This window comes from Aethalodelphis obliquidens, unplaced genomic scaffold (genome assembly GCF_003676395.1).
Source record: "Aethalodelphis obliquidens isolate GAN/ISIS:26980383/991018 unplaced genomic scaffold, ASM367639v1 scaffold11, whole genome shotgun sequence".
Taxonomy (NCBI): Eukaryota; Metazoa; Chordata; class Mammalia; order Artiodactyla; family Delphinidae; genus Aethalodelphis; species Aethalodelphis obliquidens.
Genome location: NW_020837955.1, coordinates 30,454,950 through 30,469,927, shown reverse-complemented (window position 1 = coordinate 30,469,927; position 14,978 = coordinate 30,454,950). Strand labels below are relative to the sequence as shown.

The 14,978-nt window shown below is 33.5% G+C and overlaps 1 protein-coding gene across 4 annotated transcripts in view; it reads right to left on the bottom strand.

Moving 5' to 3' along the window:
* The window catches only part of TRUB1 (TruB pseudouridine synthase family member 1), a 52,795-nt gene that overhangs the window by 20,787 nt on the left and 17,030 nt on the right, over positions 1-14,978 (bottom strand). For 3 of the 4 annotated variants that reach the window (XM_027112687.1, XM_027112685.1, XM_027112686.1), the window contains exons 5-8: positions 8,479-8,551; positions 7,023-7,162; positions 5,056-5,112; positions 4,054-4,254 (exon numbers count right to left, since the gene is read on the bottom strand). In XM_027112687.1, coding sequence (XP_026968488.1) covers positions 4,054-4,254; positions 5,056-5,112; positions 7,023-7,162; positions 8,479-8,551 — 471 coding nt within the window. Of the gene's footprint in view, positions 1-3,423; positions 4,255-5,055; positions 5,113-7,022; positions 7,163-8,478; positions 8,552-14,978 lie in introns of those variants that run through there. The other variant, XM_027112684.1, reaches the window with a different exon arrangement.

Genomic DNA, 14,978 nt, shown 5'->3' with positions numbered 1-14,978 from the left:
TAAAGCACTGGAAAATATGAAAGAGTAATTAGACACAATAAAATGAGAAGACATAAATCTAACAGAAGTACTAGATGGAAAAGATGTGATATTCAAAGAGATAAGGGATGAGAATTTTCCAAAACTGATGAACGTGAAAATTCAGGCTTAAAAAGAACAAGCTCTGAACAGAACAAATACAAATCACCTACACTCACCAGCCTATTTTAGTTCTGCAAAAGTTCTTAGAGATAGACTAGTCTGTCTCCTTTGTTTTAAATATAAGAAAGCTGAGGTCTAAAAAGATTAAGTGATTTGCCTGGATCCAAAAACTGACTGTCAGCGGAGACGGAAATCATCTTAATATGTTATATTGTAAGAGTTACAAATAAGAGGAGCAAAATATAGTTTCTGACTTCAACTTTCCTACTGGTATGATTATGTAACACAGCAAGATGAACATGAACAGCAATATGAACAGCAATATTCCTGTTCAAAGAGAGAATTTTAACTCAAGTTGAAACTATGAAGGCACTACTGATTCAAGTGCCATGTAATAAGTGTTTAACAAGTGACATTTAATAAATGATTAGGCCAGGCTACAGCTGCCCACACATACCTTAAAGAAACAGTTTCAAGACAAGTCTTCTATTTCAATTTAATTACAAGACCATTACAATCATTTCAAGCCATAAAGCTTATATTTATCATATTCCTCTATTTAAATGTTTCAATATTTTAGAGTGCTTTTTGATTTATAATTTTTCTATTATATACATCATGATATGAGGTAAATTACTTTCTTCTTTTGAAATAGAACTAATTAAACCTCTAAATGTTCATTGTAAGTCTGATACAAATTTCTAACTGATCAGAGAGGCATAAAATGTACCGAAGACCTTTTAACGTACTGAAGCATTCTTTTCTTATGTAGTACAATGAATCATTTCTGATGATGGATCAGTAGCTTGTATTAATTCAAGTATTTAAGAAGAAAAGACCTAGTCAGTATAGGAAAATGTGAGTTTAACCCTTATTCAAATTTTATAATTTTGAATTATCAAAGAAAAAAATTATATTATTTTAATGCTCATGGATCTTAAAACTGTAAATAAAATAATTCTATGACCACTTTTGATGACTTTTAAGACAACATTTTCCAGAAATATAAAAAACTAAGTGTCAAAATGAAGGCATTTGTATGTTCCAGGTTGAAACATTTCCAGAAATTTCTAACACGTTTTCTTACAAGTAAAACAACTTTATTATTACATAAAGAATTAGGCCTAGAAATATATAAGGCACAGATATTTCTTTAATATTTTGATTAAAATGAAAAAAACAAAGCAGTTGGTATTCAAATACTAGACTCAAAAGAAAACTAATTTGTTTATGGATGAGTCAAACTTTTTAGAGAATCTTGATCAGTTACAGCTGCTTATGAAAGTTAAGAATAATATCTTTAGTTTCCAATAAATATTAACTATTCATACTCATAAATCTGGTGACTCTAAAAGGGGAAGAATTCTTAATATTAGCAAATGTGGTTAGTAAAAATGGAAAATGAAACTAAAATAAGAAAGAACAGGCCATGAAAATGCTTCTACAAGTATTTACTGCACAAATAACTCACACAAATGTATAAAGAAACCATTAAGACATTTATTTACATAAGTGAACAAAGTATGTGAAAAAGTCACACAAAGGCAAATCAGAGCAACTCTGAACCCGTATAAGTTACTAAATGAGCAACGACATATAAATCCCCCACCCAAAGCTGTCGACTTTTAGTGAACTGACATACTCAAATGATGACACTGTAAAATGTTACAACTCTTTGGGAAAGCAATAAGGCAAACTCATTAAGGAAAATTAAATTGTTCATATTATTCCATCTAATAATCCCACTCCCAGGAACTTACCCTAATAAAATTGAAAATAACCTAAGTATTCAGCAATAGAGAAATGGTTTAAACAAACTGAAGTAATATGATTAAGATAATCATTATCAAAACTAAATACAAATAGTAAAAGAATATGAAATTTAAAAAATAGTCAATAAAAAGTATAGGTGTCTTCAGACTGTAATTATGTGAACAAAAGAAGGGAAAAGAATAATACGAACCAAAAAAAAAAAAGAATAATACGAAATTAAAGTTCTGAAGTCACTGTATCAGGATGGTGAGGATTTGGTAATTTTTCCATTTGGCAACATTTTCTTCAATGTTTTCGATAAAAGAAAAAGATTGGTTACCATTTTAAAAAGTCACTTGTCTTTTCAAAAAATTTATACTCTTCTCCATTAGTAAATTATACATTTTAAATTTTAAGTTGAGAAATAGAGCAGAGAGGCCCTAGTTGTTTTATATTCCTCTATTTGGACCTTAGCTGGCAGTGTATGAAGACATACTGTAACCTGTACCACTCCAACAGAAAGAGGCAGCCACTGCCACCTTTGGTTACACAAACTGCAGGACACTAGATATGAATATGTAAAACTGTAAAAGCTTCAATTTACAACTTTGTGTGTTTGGTGTTTTATTTAAGGCATTATGATAATTAAATCTTTCTTATAATTTTCTGTGTCATAGTAAGAATGTTTTAATATTTCCATTTCCACTTGAAAAATGTTGCCAATACGCTGAAAGTGTTCTATTGAAGCATATAACTTTTTATATTGAGTTTATATTAGGTTAACCACAAATAAGATCACGTTTGTTTACATATTTAAAATTTATAAGTTAGAGGTTGCAAAGCAACCACCTTTAAAAGAAAGACAATCCATAAAAATGTAAAAACTCTTATATGATGAAAAATTTAACAAGTCTTCCTTTTGAAACTATTTATTTGGATAAACGCAGGGGGATTTGAAAATTTCTACAGATGCTGCATTATATATTGCTTTCCTATAACAAAAATATGACGTACTCATTACATATGAAATTTACTATTTCAGAATGTGACTGTTTTCAAAACTATGGCAGAGAGGGACAGGGAACTTTCAGTAGGCTACCTGAATGAAAACGTTTGAGAATAACTGTTTTTAAACATTTAGAGCAGAAGGGATTAACTGGAAATGCAGGGCAGCAATCTCAGCATCTATAAACATCACTTGAAAGAGCAAATTGAAAGCAAAGTATCATGGGAATTAATACCCTATAAAGATGTATGAACAAGTACTAAAGAATAAAGAAAAGAAGTTTTTCATTGAAGGCATTCTTTAGCTTAATTTTTTTTAATTAGGTTATTTAGTAAACTGGTACAGGGTGGTCGACTGTACTGATTAAATTACCAGGAAACTATCTCATAGCTGCCAAAACATAAGCCATAGGAGCTGTTCTGTGCTAATGGGAGAGTAGAGGTGAATTTAATTAAACATTTAGTCTTCTATTTACATTCCATTAGTGGTAGCAGCAATAATTTGGTTCTTCTACAAATATTTATGATAGAAGTTTATTAGCTTCCAAGATCTAAACAAACACAGCTATTACCAAGATAAGTGCAGCCTTATCAAAGAAATGTTCTTAATAATCATAAACTCTCCAAAACATGAGTTAAATAATGGCTTTTTCAAACATAGTTAAGGAATTTCAATAACCAGAGTCACGAGGAAGCCAAAATAAAGTCAAAGAAACTAATATACATTCACTTTGTCACACCAAAGAAACATTTAGCTCATATTTTTTTTTCCTCTGATTAGAAAATGTGGTCAACTTTTTCACAGGAAAAGACTTTGATGAGAGATCAAAATCAGAAAGTTGATTTTCCTGAATCCAATCTAACAACATAATAACATCCTAGAAGAACATTCTATAGTACAGCAAGAACTGAACAACTGCAGGGCTATTTATAATGTACAGCAGATAAATTGTGCACCGTAGAAACCATAAATGATGGACATTTTTCCTCATGCAAAAAAAAAAAAGAATCGTTTGTCTTGGCACACACACAGCTTGTCATTCTGCACACAGGATGCAAATGTCAACCAGGAAATGAAGACAACCCCAAGCCAAACTTAAAATGTCTTAATCACATCATCTTCTCCCTTTATCTCATTTAGAGTTATGTACTCACAGCTCAAAACTGGCTCATTAGACTCCTCAGGTTTTGATTTTTTAAGTGCCGTCTCTGCTGGGAGAAGGGATGAGCACTGCTCAAGAGACTGTGCAATGTCGTCAATTGTCCATTTGTCTTCGGGAAGGGCGTGCTCCTCCAGTGTAAAGGGTCCCTGTTTGGTGCGGGTCAGCTCTAGCACATTGGCACAGGAAGACAGTTCTATGGCAACAAAAGGTGAAAGGAAAACAAAAGATAAATGATTCAGCATTTCATTCAAATACTGAAGCAACATAAATGATCCAGTAATTCAGTATTTCATCGGCTATAATTTTGCAAATGACAGAACTCGATTCAGACCTCTCAAAACCACCTCAAACGTAAAACTGTAATTATCCATTATAATAGCCAAGAGCCTTGAGATTAAGAAATGATTAAGGAGCAAAATAACATTTAATAACTGACCTAATAAACTGCTTTAAAGTCTACAAGGAAGTTGCACACTCTTCTTATTTAACCCATGAAACAACCCCATGAGGTTACTATTCGTCTCACTTTGCGGATGAGGTAATGTGACCTGTCCAGTGTCACGACTGCCAGAAAATGGCAGGGCCAGAACTGCAACTTCCTGGCTGTTTCTAAGACTATGGCTTCCAGTTTTCAAAAAAAATTTGACTTGTAGCGATAAAAATAACTTTTAGAAGGCTTAATCTTTTCTTCTTATCCTTACTTTGAGTTAAAATATTTTATACTTGAAAAAAATGTTGGTCCTGAGATTCATTATTCACATCTTCATTTTCTATTCCTCTTTTTCTCCTCTCTCCCATTACAAGCATTTCACTGCAGCTGCTTACGCTGATAACTGTCTTCCATAAACCTATAACGCTTCGAAGGTGGAAGGGCAGCAAGAATCCAGTTCCTAAGGCCAGTACTCAGAGACATGGAAAACGGAAAATTCCTTCCTCCCATCAAAAAGGAATATTATTCTCTAAATGATAATTCAAAATTCATCTTTATGCTTACCTTTGCCAATGTCACTGACCAAGCTTCTGATATAAAAACCTCCTCCACATTCAACATCTGGAATGTTAACAGTGACATGGTAAATTGCTAACCGCCTATGAAATCCACTTTACATAGAAATGATGCCCCTAACAAATGTAAAAATGCACTATGCAAACAATCGAGTGATAAAACATTTATGCGCTAAAATATAAATTATTCATCCAGTAGCATATGTGTTTGTGAGACTGCAAAGTCAGAGTGTGGAGAAAGCAAACAGCAGAAACTCTTGAACACATTTTAAATCACATGGCAAGTCATACCACTTTAATACTTCAGCCTTGTTCATTTAATAGATTTTAAATAGTTAGAAATCTCAGCTTTGCTATTATGAGCTGCAGATTTAAAAAACTATTTTCAGATTTGTACATCTTTTTCATTTAATAGGCTTTAAATGGTTAGACATCTCAGCCTTGCTATCATGAGCTGTAGATTTTTAAAATATTTTCAGATTTGTACACTCAAAAAAACACAACAAACAAAAAAACCCTTTTCAGTGACAGGAATTATGTTTGGGGTGATATACTACATGGAGAACTCCGCATATTTAAATGTTCTCTTGGAAATATTCCTGAAAAAATCATGAAATAACTTAAAATTACACAATGTACCAGAACTGAATGCATAACTAAACATCTTCTTAACGCAGTATAATACAAGTTTATTGGTTAAGAGCAGGGCTCTGGATTATTTTTATTCATCCAGAAGACATCCTGAAAAGAACCGTATTTTCACACAAACGGACTACTTTCTGTTTCTAGCTTAGCATACAAATAAAGCTATTTGAGGGAATTTCTACATCCTTGCACTATATTTGACTTTGGTGAAAAGAGTCAAATTTGGACTACTACAAATTCCAGTGAACAAATGCAACTGGAATAATTTGAGGTTTTTTTTACTTTCATAGATAATATCTATTGTGCCAACACAGAGGCCGCATTTTCATGGAATGGAGTGAAACATTTTTTAGTATGTTTGTTTCATTGTTTGCCTAATATTTTAGAATCAGGAAACTTAAGGAGTGACTTTTTAAGAAAATTGTACAAAACCCACAATCTACAGGAACTTAATACACACTAAATAATAATGTCAATGGGAAAAAAAGCAATGAAGTTCAGGAAAAAAGGTTTTGGGAAATTATGTCTACAAGGAATCCCATTCAGTATGCACCATGAAATTGGGAGCAGGGTCCATTTCAGGGAGCCTGAGGATTAATAAGAAATACAGCTTTTGATTCTCCACAGCTCTTATACGTTCAGGGCTTTAGCTAGGAGATCATAAAATTTCCAAACAATAGAAAAAAACTTTTTCGGTTTTAAATTTATTTCAAATATGGATTATAGATAAATTCAAATCGATAACTTGAGTTAAAATTTACCACACGTCTAGGAATACACTTCTGCCTTACCCATTACTCCTATATTTTCATGATCTTTAGCAGTGATTTATTGGTGACAAAGAAGGGGGGGTGTCACTCCACTCTTAGAATTTCTTGTCCAAAAACTGAAAATGCATCATTTTAAAAGGACAAATTAATGTCAATAAAAAACTGAGTGTAAACTATCAGGTACTAGCCAAAATGGGGAACAAGTATCCATAAGATAATAAAATACAAAATTTTGAAAACAGGTACTCCTTACCTATTCTTCCCCATAGAGATCCAAAGTATGTTACTTCCAACTTTATAGTAAGATAATATAATATATGAAAAACTCACACTATTTAGGACATTTCTGAACCTCCATATAGCTATAGGTATTCTCATTATTTGTGCTGTCAAAAAGGTATTAACAAATTCTAACCTTCTTTAAACTCAAATTTTTAAAAATCTCCAATATCCTAGGGATCCATTAACATTACACAAAAGTAGCCAAATATAAAATAAAGGCACATGTAAATACAAATGTTCTCAAATTTCTCCATCTTACCTAATGTGAAAAATGGTGGCTGGAATTTTTGAAGGGAAAGACTGTACACGGTAACTGGCCTGGCAGGTTTTGCTTCTACTACTTCACCTCTCTTCATCAAAGTTGAAAGTCTCTGTCCATCTTTCTTTAATGCAGAATAGCTTGCAAGGTACAAGAGGGAGACAGGAAGAGAAGGAGGGAGGAAGAATAGAGGGAGATTGAGAAAGAAAGAGAGAATAATTCCAGATTACAGCATGGAAAGAAAGGATGATTAGCAGCTCTTTAAACTGAAAATCCTTCTAAGAATGAACTAATTTTTTCTTCTAATCTACTTCACAATGGTGTCACATATAGAGTTCCTAAATATCTTTGAGGCTAATACAGCTCATTCTGGCACTCAGTGAGCAATGTTGTCAATATTTCTCTTTAACCATCTTCCTGGAGATGGTCTATTCATGTCTTCACTAGTCCTCATTCTGGGTTAAGGGTCTCCAGTCACAATGATCTCAGCTATATTTCCTTGAAACAATATATTTCCATTATAATAATATGCATTTTCAAATATAAGTTACCAAAATGTTTCCAAAGAGCAAATAAACAAATAACAGATCTTATCTTTGTGTGATTAAATTTTACTAGACCACAAAATCCTTGGAACAGTCACAGAGAAGAAAATTCTAAAACGATTCTTATAAATGTTTACTATATCTTAACAATAATGATCCAAAATAATGTTTATTCAGATCCTGCTACAATTTTTAAGTCTTCACATTTGAGGCAAAATTATGAAGAAACATTTCTCCATAGATATTTCAGTGTTCTTGAAAAAACTTAAGATGTTTTTAAAACACAAAATATATTCTAAATTCTAAAAGAACTGTTAGTAACATATCCTGACACATCCTATAAGCCATTAAAAAAAAAAGAAGCAATTTGCTTGAAATGGTAACATACACAAAAATATGGCGAAATGGTAAATCAATATCATTATACTTTTAATAAGTTATAATTCTCATCTGTTTCATTTATTGCCGAGAATTGTGAAGTATAAGATTCTGGGTCCAAAAGGAATGGGCCCAACACCTGACAGGAAGTGCCAACTGGACTGTGAATCACAGCTCTGATGCCTGTACCAGACTGGACTGGTCCCTTCACAGCAATTCTGGGAAAAGTGACATCTCTACTCTCCAGAACTGCCCTGATGTCTACAGATGGAATCAGAAGAACCAATAAATCCTGGAAGAGCACAGATGTCAGGCTGTGGCAATATCCAGAGACAGAGGAGACTACATCCCACTACCTCTTAGAGAGTGTCAGAAGCTCTGCATCCTGTCTGAATCAGGTTCACCTTACTTGATCAAACCTGCCTCACCATATAGTAAAAGGAAGCCCCTCCTCTTTTCTTTTTTCATTAAAGTGATGTTAGCCACTGGAAAATAAAATTAAACATTTATTCAAATTCATTAATTGAACTTACAGAGGAGGTACTTGCATTATATTCCCAGTAAATTTCTGTAGAATGCCTTCAATATCTTCCTGTGTTATTTTATCTGCCAAAAATGAACCAAAAAAGTGACACTAAAACAACCACAGAAGTACACGTGCTATTTTTACAGCACTGACAACTCTGAAAATTAAAAAAAAATTTCCAACAAAGCATTTATTACAATGTACGTTTTGCAGGTCAAATTCTACCTTGTTGAGATGGATAAAATACATGCTAATGAGATAAAAGGGGGAAAGTTTTATATCGTCCAATATTAAGACTAAATTTAATTTCCTTTGCTTCATTTTTTTCTCCATTAAAAATGATCCAATCATCTTACATGCATTTACTACATACTTACTATGGCCTTCAGAAGACCTAAGAAAAATGTTGCATAAAGCTATCAGAATGGTCCTGCAGTGATCAGAAAGTAAGTAAAATATCAGAAAAATACCTGTAAGTATTTTTACAGGTATAAAAATACCTGTAAATCAGAAAAATACCTGTAAAGTTCATTTCTAAGGTTTTCCAGGCATCAAATATTATAAATAACTGAATAAATTATTGAAGATTATCAAGTACTAACAACATTTAAAATTTTACCTGATAGATTTCAAAACTGTTGTATGGTATGGTATACATTTTCCACACTCACATTAACTTTGTCCCTAAGTAAAGTTGTATTTATGTCTCCTTCACTGCTCTTGGAAGTGCAGTCAGGAGTCTGATTTTTGCCTCAAAAATAAGCCAGTGCAAAAAGAGAATATACATAGCAAAGATTTTATCTGTCTTAGTCAGATAAAGCTTTTCAGCTTGTATCTGATACTCTTTCAAACAAAATGATGCAATATTAAAGTACTGTTCTATAATTTTAACAACTGAAAACTATAACACACTGAAATTCAATATTTGGGATTTTCACATATAGATAGATGACTATCCGTATTTCATATTCACTAATAAACTAAGTTACAGAAATATTCTATAACTTGTTTAGGTTATAGCAATGGAAAGAAATTACAGTCTTCTTTTTCACTTTGTAGGAAATTTATTTAAACTTTTTTATTCTGGTGTATACATGTCGAAGGATTTGATTTTAATTGAACAATATTAAACAAAAACTAACTAATGTGCTTTGAATTACTGTTCGAACACCAGAATAAAAATTAAAAGACAGCATGGAACATGTCCAGATTTCAACATCAATGCAGCAAGAGAGTCTTAACTTCAGTGTGACCTTGATCCTTACAAGCTAAACATGAACAAAAGACCAGAATCTACTAGACTCAGAGGAGAGCTACGGAACTCAAAAGAATTTCTCTAACACCTAGCTCCAAAAAGGCAGATCTGAAAAGCCTATTCTGTTCAAACTGCTTTTCAAACAGATGTATCTCATGATATGAATGGATTTTTCCATGAAAATTTTTTACTCTACTGAAACATTAAAACATAATTACTGGTGGCACCTTAGTTATGCAAAACTTCCAAATCTGGACAGTCAACATTACCACCATGCTGGCAACTGCTGAAAGAGATGCCACTGTTGATAAAATTGCTATAGTTCACAATCTAGTCTGCCACACATTTTAAAAATAAGACCAAACAGCTTTCTACTTCCGCCAAATTGGTCTCTTTACTGACATTCCTGCCAATGTGTGCTCCTTTGTCCTGCTTCAGTGGCTCTCTTTTACTGATATTCCCTCCCACAAGGTGACAAGATGTACTCTTTCTCATTCTACTTCTGCCATGCATCCTAGGCATTTATGGTTTTGCTGTTCATTCTGAAATTAATCATTCACAATTTTTAACTGTTACCTACTATATATATGTAGGTATTACCTCACCAATGGAATTCTTATCTCCTTAAAGGCAAAGATAGCTTTTCCTCTTACATAATGCACACAATTAAGATGGTACTAAAGACATTCTTGCTGAATTTAATTTGCTGATGAATAATAGAATCTCAAGGTTAAAAGAGCATTTAAAAGTCACCAAGGAATCATTCATTTGATATTCAAATCACCAGACAGAAAGCCTGTGCAGCAAGTTATTTTACAGTAAAAGCAAATATAATATTTTAGGTATTTTTAATATGTAGTGAAGCATGCTGGCTATATCTGAAACATGATACTAGTCTGATCCAAATGATAATAATTGTCCCTGTAAGAATAAAGACTCTACCTCCAAAGGATTTAAAAAGAAATCAAGAATAAAATCTCTAAAGCAAGTATATCCAATAACTGGCCAAAAGAAGGACCTTTGGTAGAAGATGATAGGTACGACAGAAGTACCATAGAACTTGAGTAATTATTCTTTGTTTAGCAAATTAATAAATCATCAATGTGATAGTATTCATTTGAAATTAATTTTTTTAAAAGTCACTCCCATAAAATTAATATATACAAGACCATGTTACATGTTATTATTTGCTTAAAATTTATTGGCTCTTCCAGTGAACTTCCAACATGAAAGCTGGTACTTAACTGAACTACGGAGTTAAAAGCAGGATGATGGATTTAAAAACGATATTCAGGGACTCCCCTGGCAGTCCAGTGGTTGAGACTTTGCCTCCCAATGCAGGGGGTGTGGGTTCGATCCCTGGTCGGGGAACTGAGATTCCACATGCCTCATGACCAAAAAACCAGAACATAAACAACAGAAGCGTTACTGTAAACAAATTCAATAAAGACTTAAAAAAAAAAATTCACCCAGGATAGAGTTAAATGGTTACTGGACAAGCCTTGTCACCAAAAGCAGCTGTTAAACTGGAAAAAATACAGCAAACAATTGTTTTCAAACATTAGACAACACATAGCAAGGACTATCATCCCTGAGAGAAGAGGAAAAACACAAGGTAAGGCCCACAGTCACTTGCTTTTGCTTGGGGGTGCTTTCTGAACTGTACTGCAGGGAGGGGAATAACAAACAAAGCTCTGAGCAAAGATCAGAATTTGGGGAAGCGGCAGCAGCTGGAATTTGAGAGCATTACACAGAGAAAGTGATGTCTATAGGGGTCCACTTGAAACTGGCTAAATTCCAAGCTGTGCATATATATAGTGAGTCTTAACAAAGTTAAAAAAAGAGCTACTACCACACCTCTTACAAGGCTGGAAGATGTCCAAATTCCAACCCCTCAGAATGAAGAAACTTTGCTGAAGACCCCAGCACTCGATAGACACCCAAGAAAAGCCATGCCTTTGGAGTAGGGCTAATGCAGACCTGAAAAAAAAGTCTACTTTAGACCCATCCTAACAAGGAATCTATACAAAAGCGACTAGAATTAATAAGTGAGTTTAGCAAGGCTGAAAGGCATAAGATTAATACACAAAAGTCATCTCCATCTATGTATATCTAGCAATGAACTATCAGAAATTGATATTTTAAAAATCCAATTTATAATAGTGTTAAAAAAAGAAGTACTTAGAGATTTCATATACAAAAGAAGTGAAAGATCTGTACATTGAAATCTATAAAAATATGGCTTTATTTTTGCAACTTTTCTCTAAGTTTGATATTATTTCAAAATAAAAAGAAAAACAATAAAAAATAAATAAATAAATAGAAATAAAAAGAAAAATCTTAAAGGAATACAATGAACAACTTTATACCAATAACTTGGAAATTTGAGATGCAATGGACAAATTCCTAGGGGAAAAATTATCTAGAATGACACAAGAAATAAAAAATATTAAGTTTGATAGCTAGTAAAGGAATCTAAACCATGATTAAAAGGCTTCCTAATAAAGAAAACTCCAGAATCAGATGTCTACCAGTAAATTCTACCAAACAGTAGAAAAAGAAATAATGCCAATCTCACATAAATTCTTCCAGAGAATAAAAAAAAGAGAGAGAGAATACTCCCCATCCCATTTTATGAGGTTGGTATAACCTTGATATCAAAACCAGTCAAGGACATTAAGAGAAAGGAAAAATACAGGGTAATCTCACTCATAGACAAAAATGCAAAAATTCTAAACTAAATATTAGCAAACTAAATCCAACAATTTATGTAAAGGATAGCATATTATGATCAGGTTGGGATTATTCTGGAAATGTAAAGTTAGTTTAATATTTGACTAAGGAGGAAAATCAACAGATACAAAAAAAATTTGATAAAATTCAATGGCTGCTCATGATTAAAAAAACAAACAAATGGCAAATTAGGAATAGAAAACAATTTCCTTACTTTGATAAGAAAGCTATAAAAAAACCTATAAAAGAAAATCTATAAAAGTAAGGTAGCAGGGCCTCCCTGGGGCGCAGTGGTTAAGAATCCACCTGCCAATGCAGGGGACACGGGTTCGAGCCCTGGACAGGGAAGATACCACATGCTGCAGAGCAACTAAGCCCATGCGCCACAACTATTGAGCCTGCGCTCTAGAGCCCGTGAGCCACAGCTACTGAGCCCGTGTCCCACAACTACTGAAGCCCAAGCACCTAGAGCCTGTGATCCACAATAAGAGAAGCCACTGCAATGAGGAGCCCGCGCACCGCAACAAGAGTAGCCCCGGCTCACCGAACTAGAGGAAGCCTGCGCGCAGCAACGAAGACCCAACCCAGCCAAAAATAAATAAATAAATAGAAAAGGTAGGAAAACTTGCTCTTTCAGATAACAAGACTCATTCTAAAACTATAGCAATTAAGATAGTTTGGTATTAGCACAAAGATTGATTTTTAATAAATGGTGAAAAACACTGTTTAGAAATAACAGAAGGTGTCAGGATAGAGAATAAAAGAAAGGGCCCTATTAATATGGTTTGAACGTTGCGTCTACTGAGCTACAGACTCATTTTCTATGGCTAAAAATATTATTTGTCTAGATAGGATAAAATGACCTAAGATCATTCACTTGCCATTTACTGCATACTGCCTTACTTTAACCAGATGTCAGTAGTTCTCAACAGGTTAATTAAGAACCGTACTTTTGATTGTTATAATGATTGGGTAGGGTGGCGACATCAGCAGCACTTAATAGGCAAGGACCAGGGATGCTGGATTTCCTGTAATGTGCAGTGGTACAGCACAGTGAACTGTCCTATGCCCTTCATGACTTCTGGAGGTCTGCCAGATGTTCATGTGGGTGAAAGTCTGTTTATAATTACCTTAGGCTAGAACATAACTCCATTTCCCATTTAAACGCAGAATTTTTTGTACAGTCTTACGTATACTGAACTTTCCAGTACTGAGTCATCAATACCACATTCCTGTCAGTCCGCATTTGACTTGTGGCATTCACAGTGATTTATGTATAAGTATCTGTTATATATAATATATATATGACTACTTCATGAAGACTTTCCATGTAGTAATATCTGTGTATTTACATAATGATATGTCTATTTTACTATAAATTACCTTTATTTCTTCTTTATAGTCCACTTACTGTATTAACATTGTTTTTTTTTTAACGTGTAAGTAGTGGAGAATATCTGACTTTTATTTCAGGATAATAAAGAAGCCATTAGAAAATATAAGTTATAGGTCTTAGTATTAGTTCATAGAGGGTTGAGAACATAGGTCCTAGTTCTCTATATGACACAAGTTCCTTAAGGAAACAGGGTAGGTCTTATATTTATCTTCCCCCTGGTACCCTGCTGTACAGCTTAAACATATGACAAACATTTACTGATTTACAGAAATCATACAGAAAAATCATGTCAATCAGCAAAATTCTCTGAGCTCTCATTTTCTGGGCCTACAAATACTATTCAATAAACTATAGGGAGCTCTCCCTTTCAGGGCCTAAAGAAAGTTGCTTTTCAAGATTATAATGAGACAATTTTAACAAACTAATATGCTTTCTTTCAGGTAAGTAAATAAGGTTTTAAATGATACAATACAAAGTAGAGTTTGTAAGAATTCCAAAATGCTTAAGGGCAGGAAGGAAGAGTATGTTTAAGTAGTTTCATCACCCTGGTCCTCTTTTAATATCACCTACTCAACGAACTGTACCATCATGTAACCAGTTTTACAACCCAGAAACCTAGGTCGTGGTTAACAACCTCCTCTCTGTCATTACCCCATCCAACCAAGTCTCACCAATTTCACTTCCTCACCATTCTTCTAATTATATGTGTACTGACATATACTGTAGGATACTCTGGAAATCGCTGACATCCTCCTAGGCCGCCTGAATCTTAAAAGCATTCTGGCTGAAGACTGCAGTTGGGTTTCCATTAAGTGAGCATCTGCTATTATTCCATAATAATAATAATTTCAAGGCTAATTCAACATCTATTTTTTAAAAGATTCGAAATAAATCAGTGATTTTTCTTTTCATTTTGGTGCTTGATTGATCATGCAAGATACTAAGCCACATATAAATGTTAACAGGACAAGTGAAGCTATTATGAACAAGAAGGTTGGTCTCACTACTAGGGTAATATGTAATATATATTAAGACCACTCAACACAAAAACATAGGGAAGCAGATGCTAGACTGCCTATAGGTACATTAAAAAAAGATAACATTAAGCCCAGGCAGAAAAGAA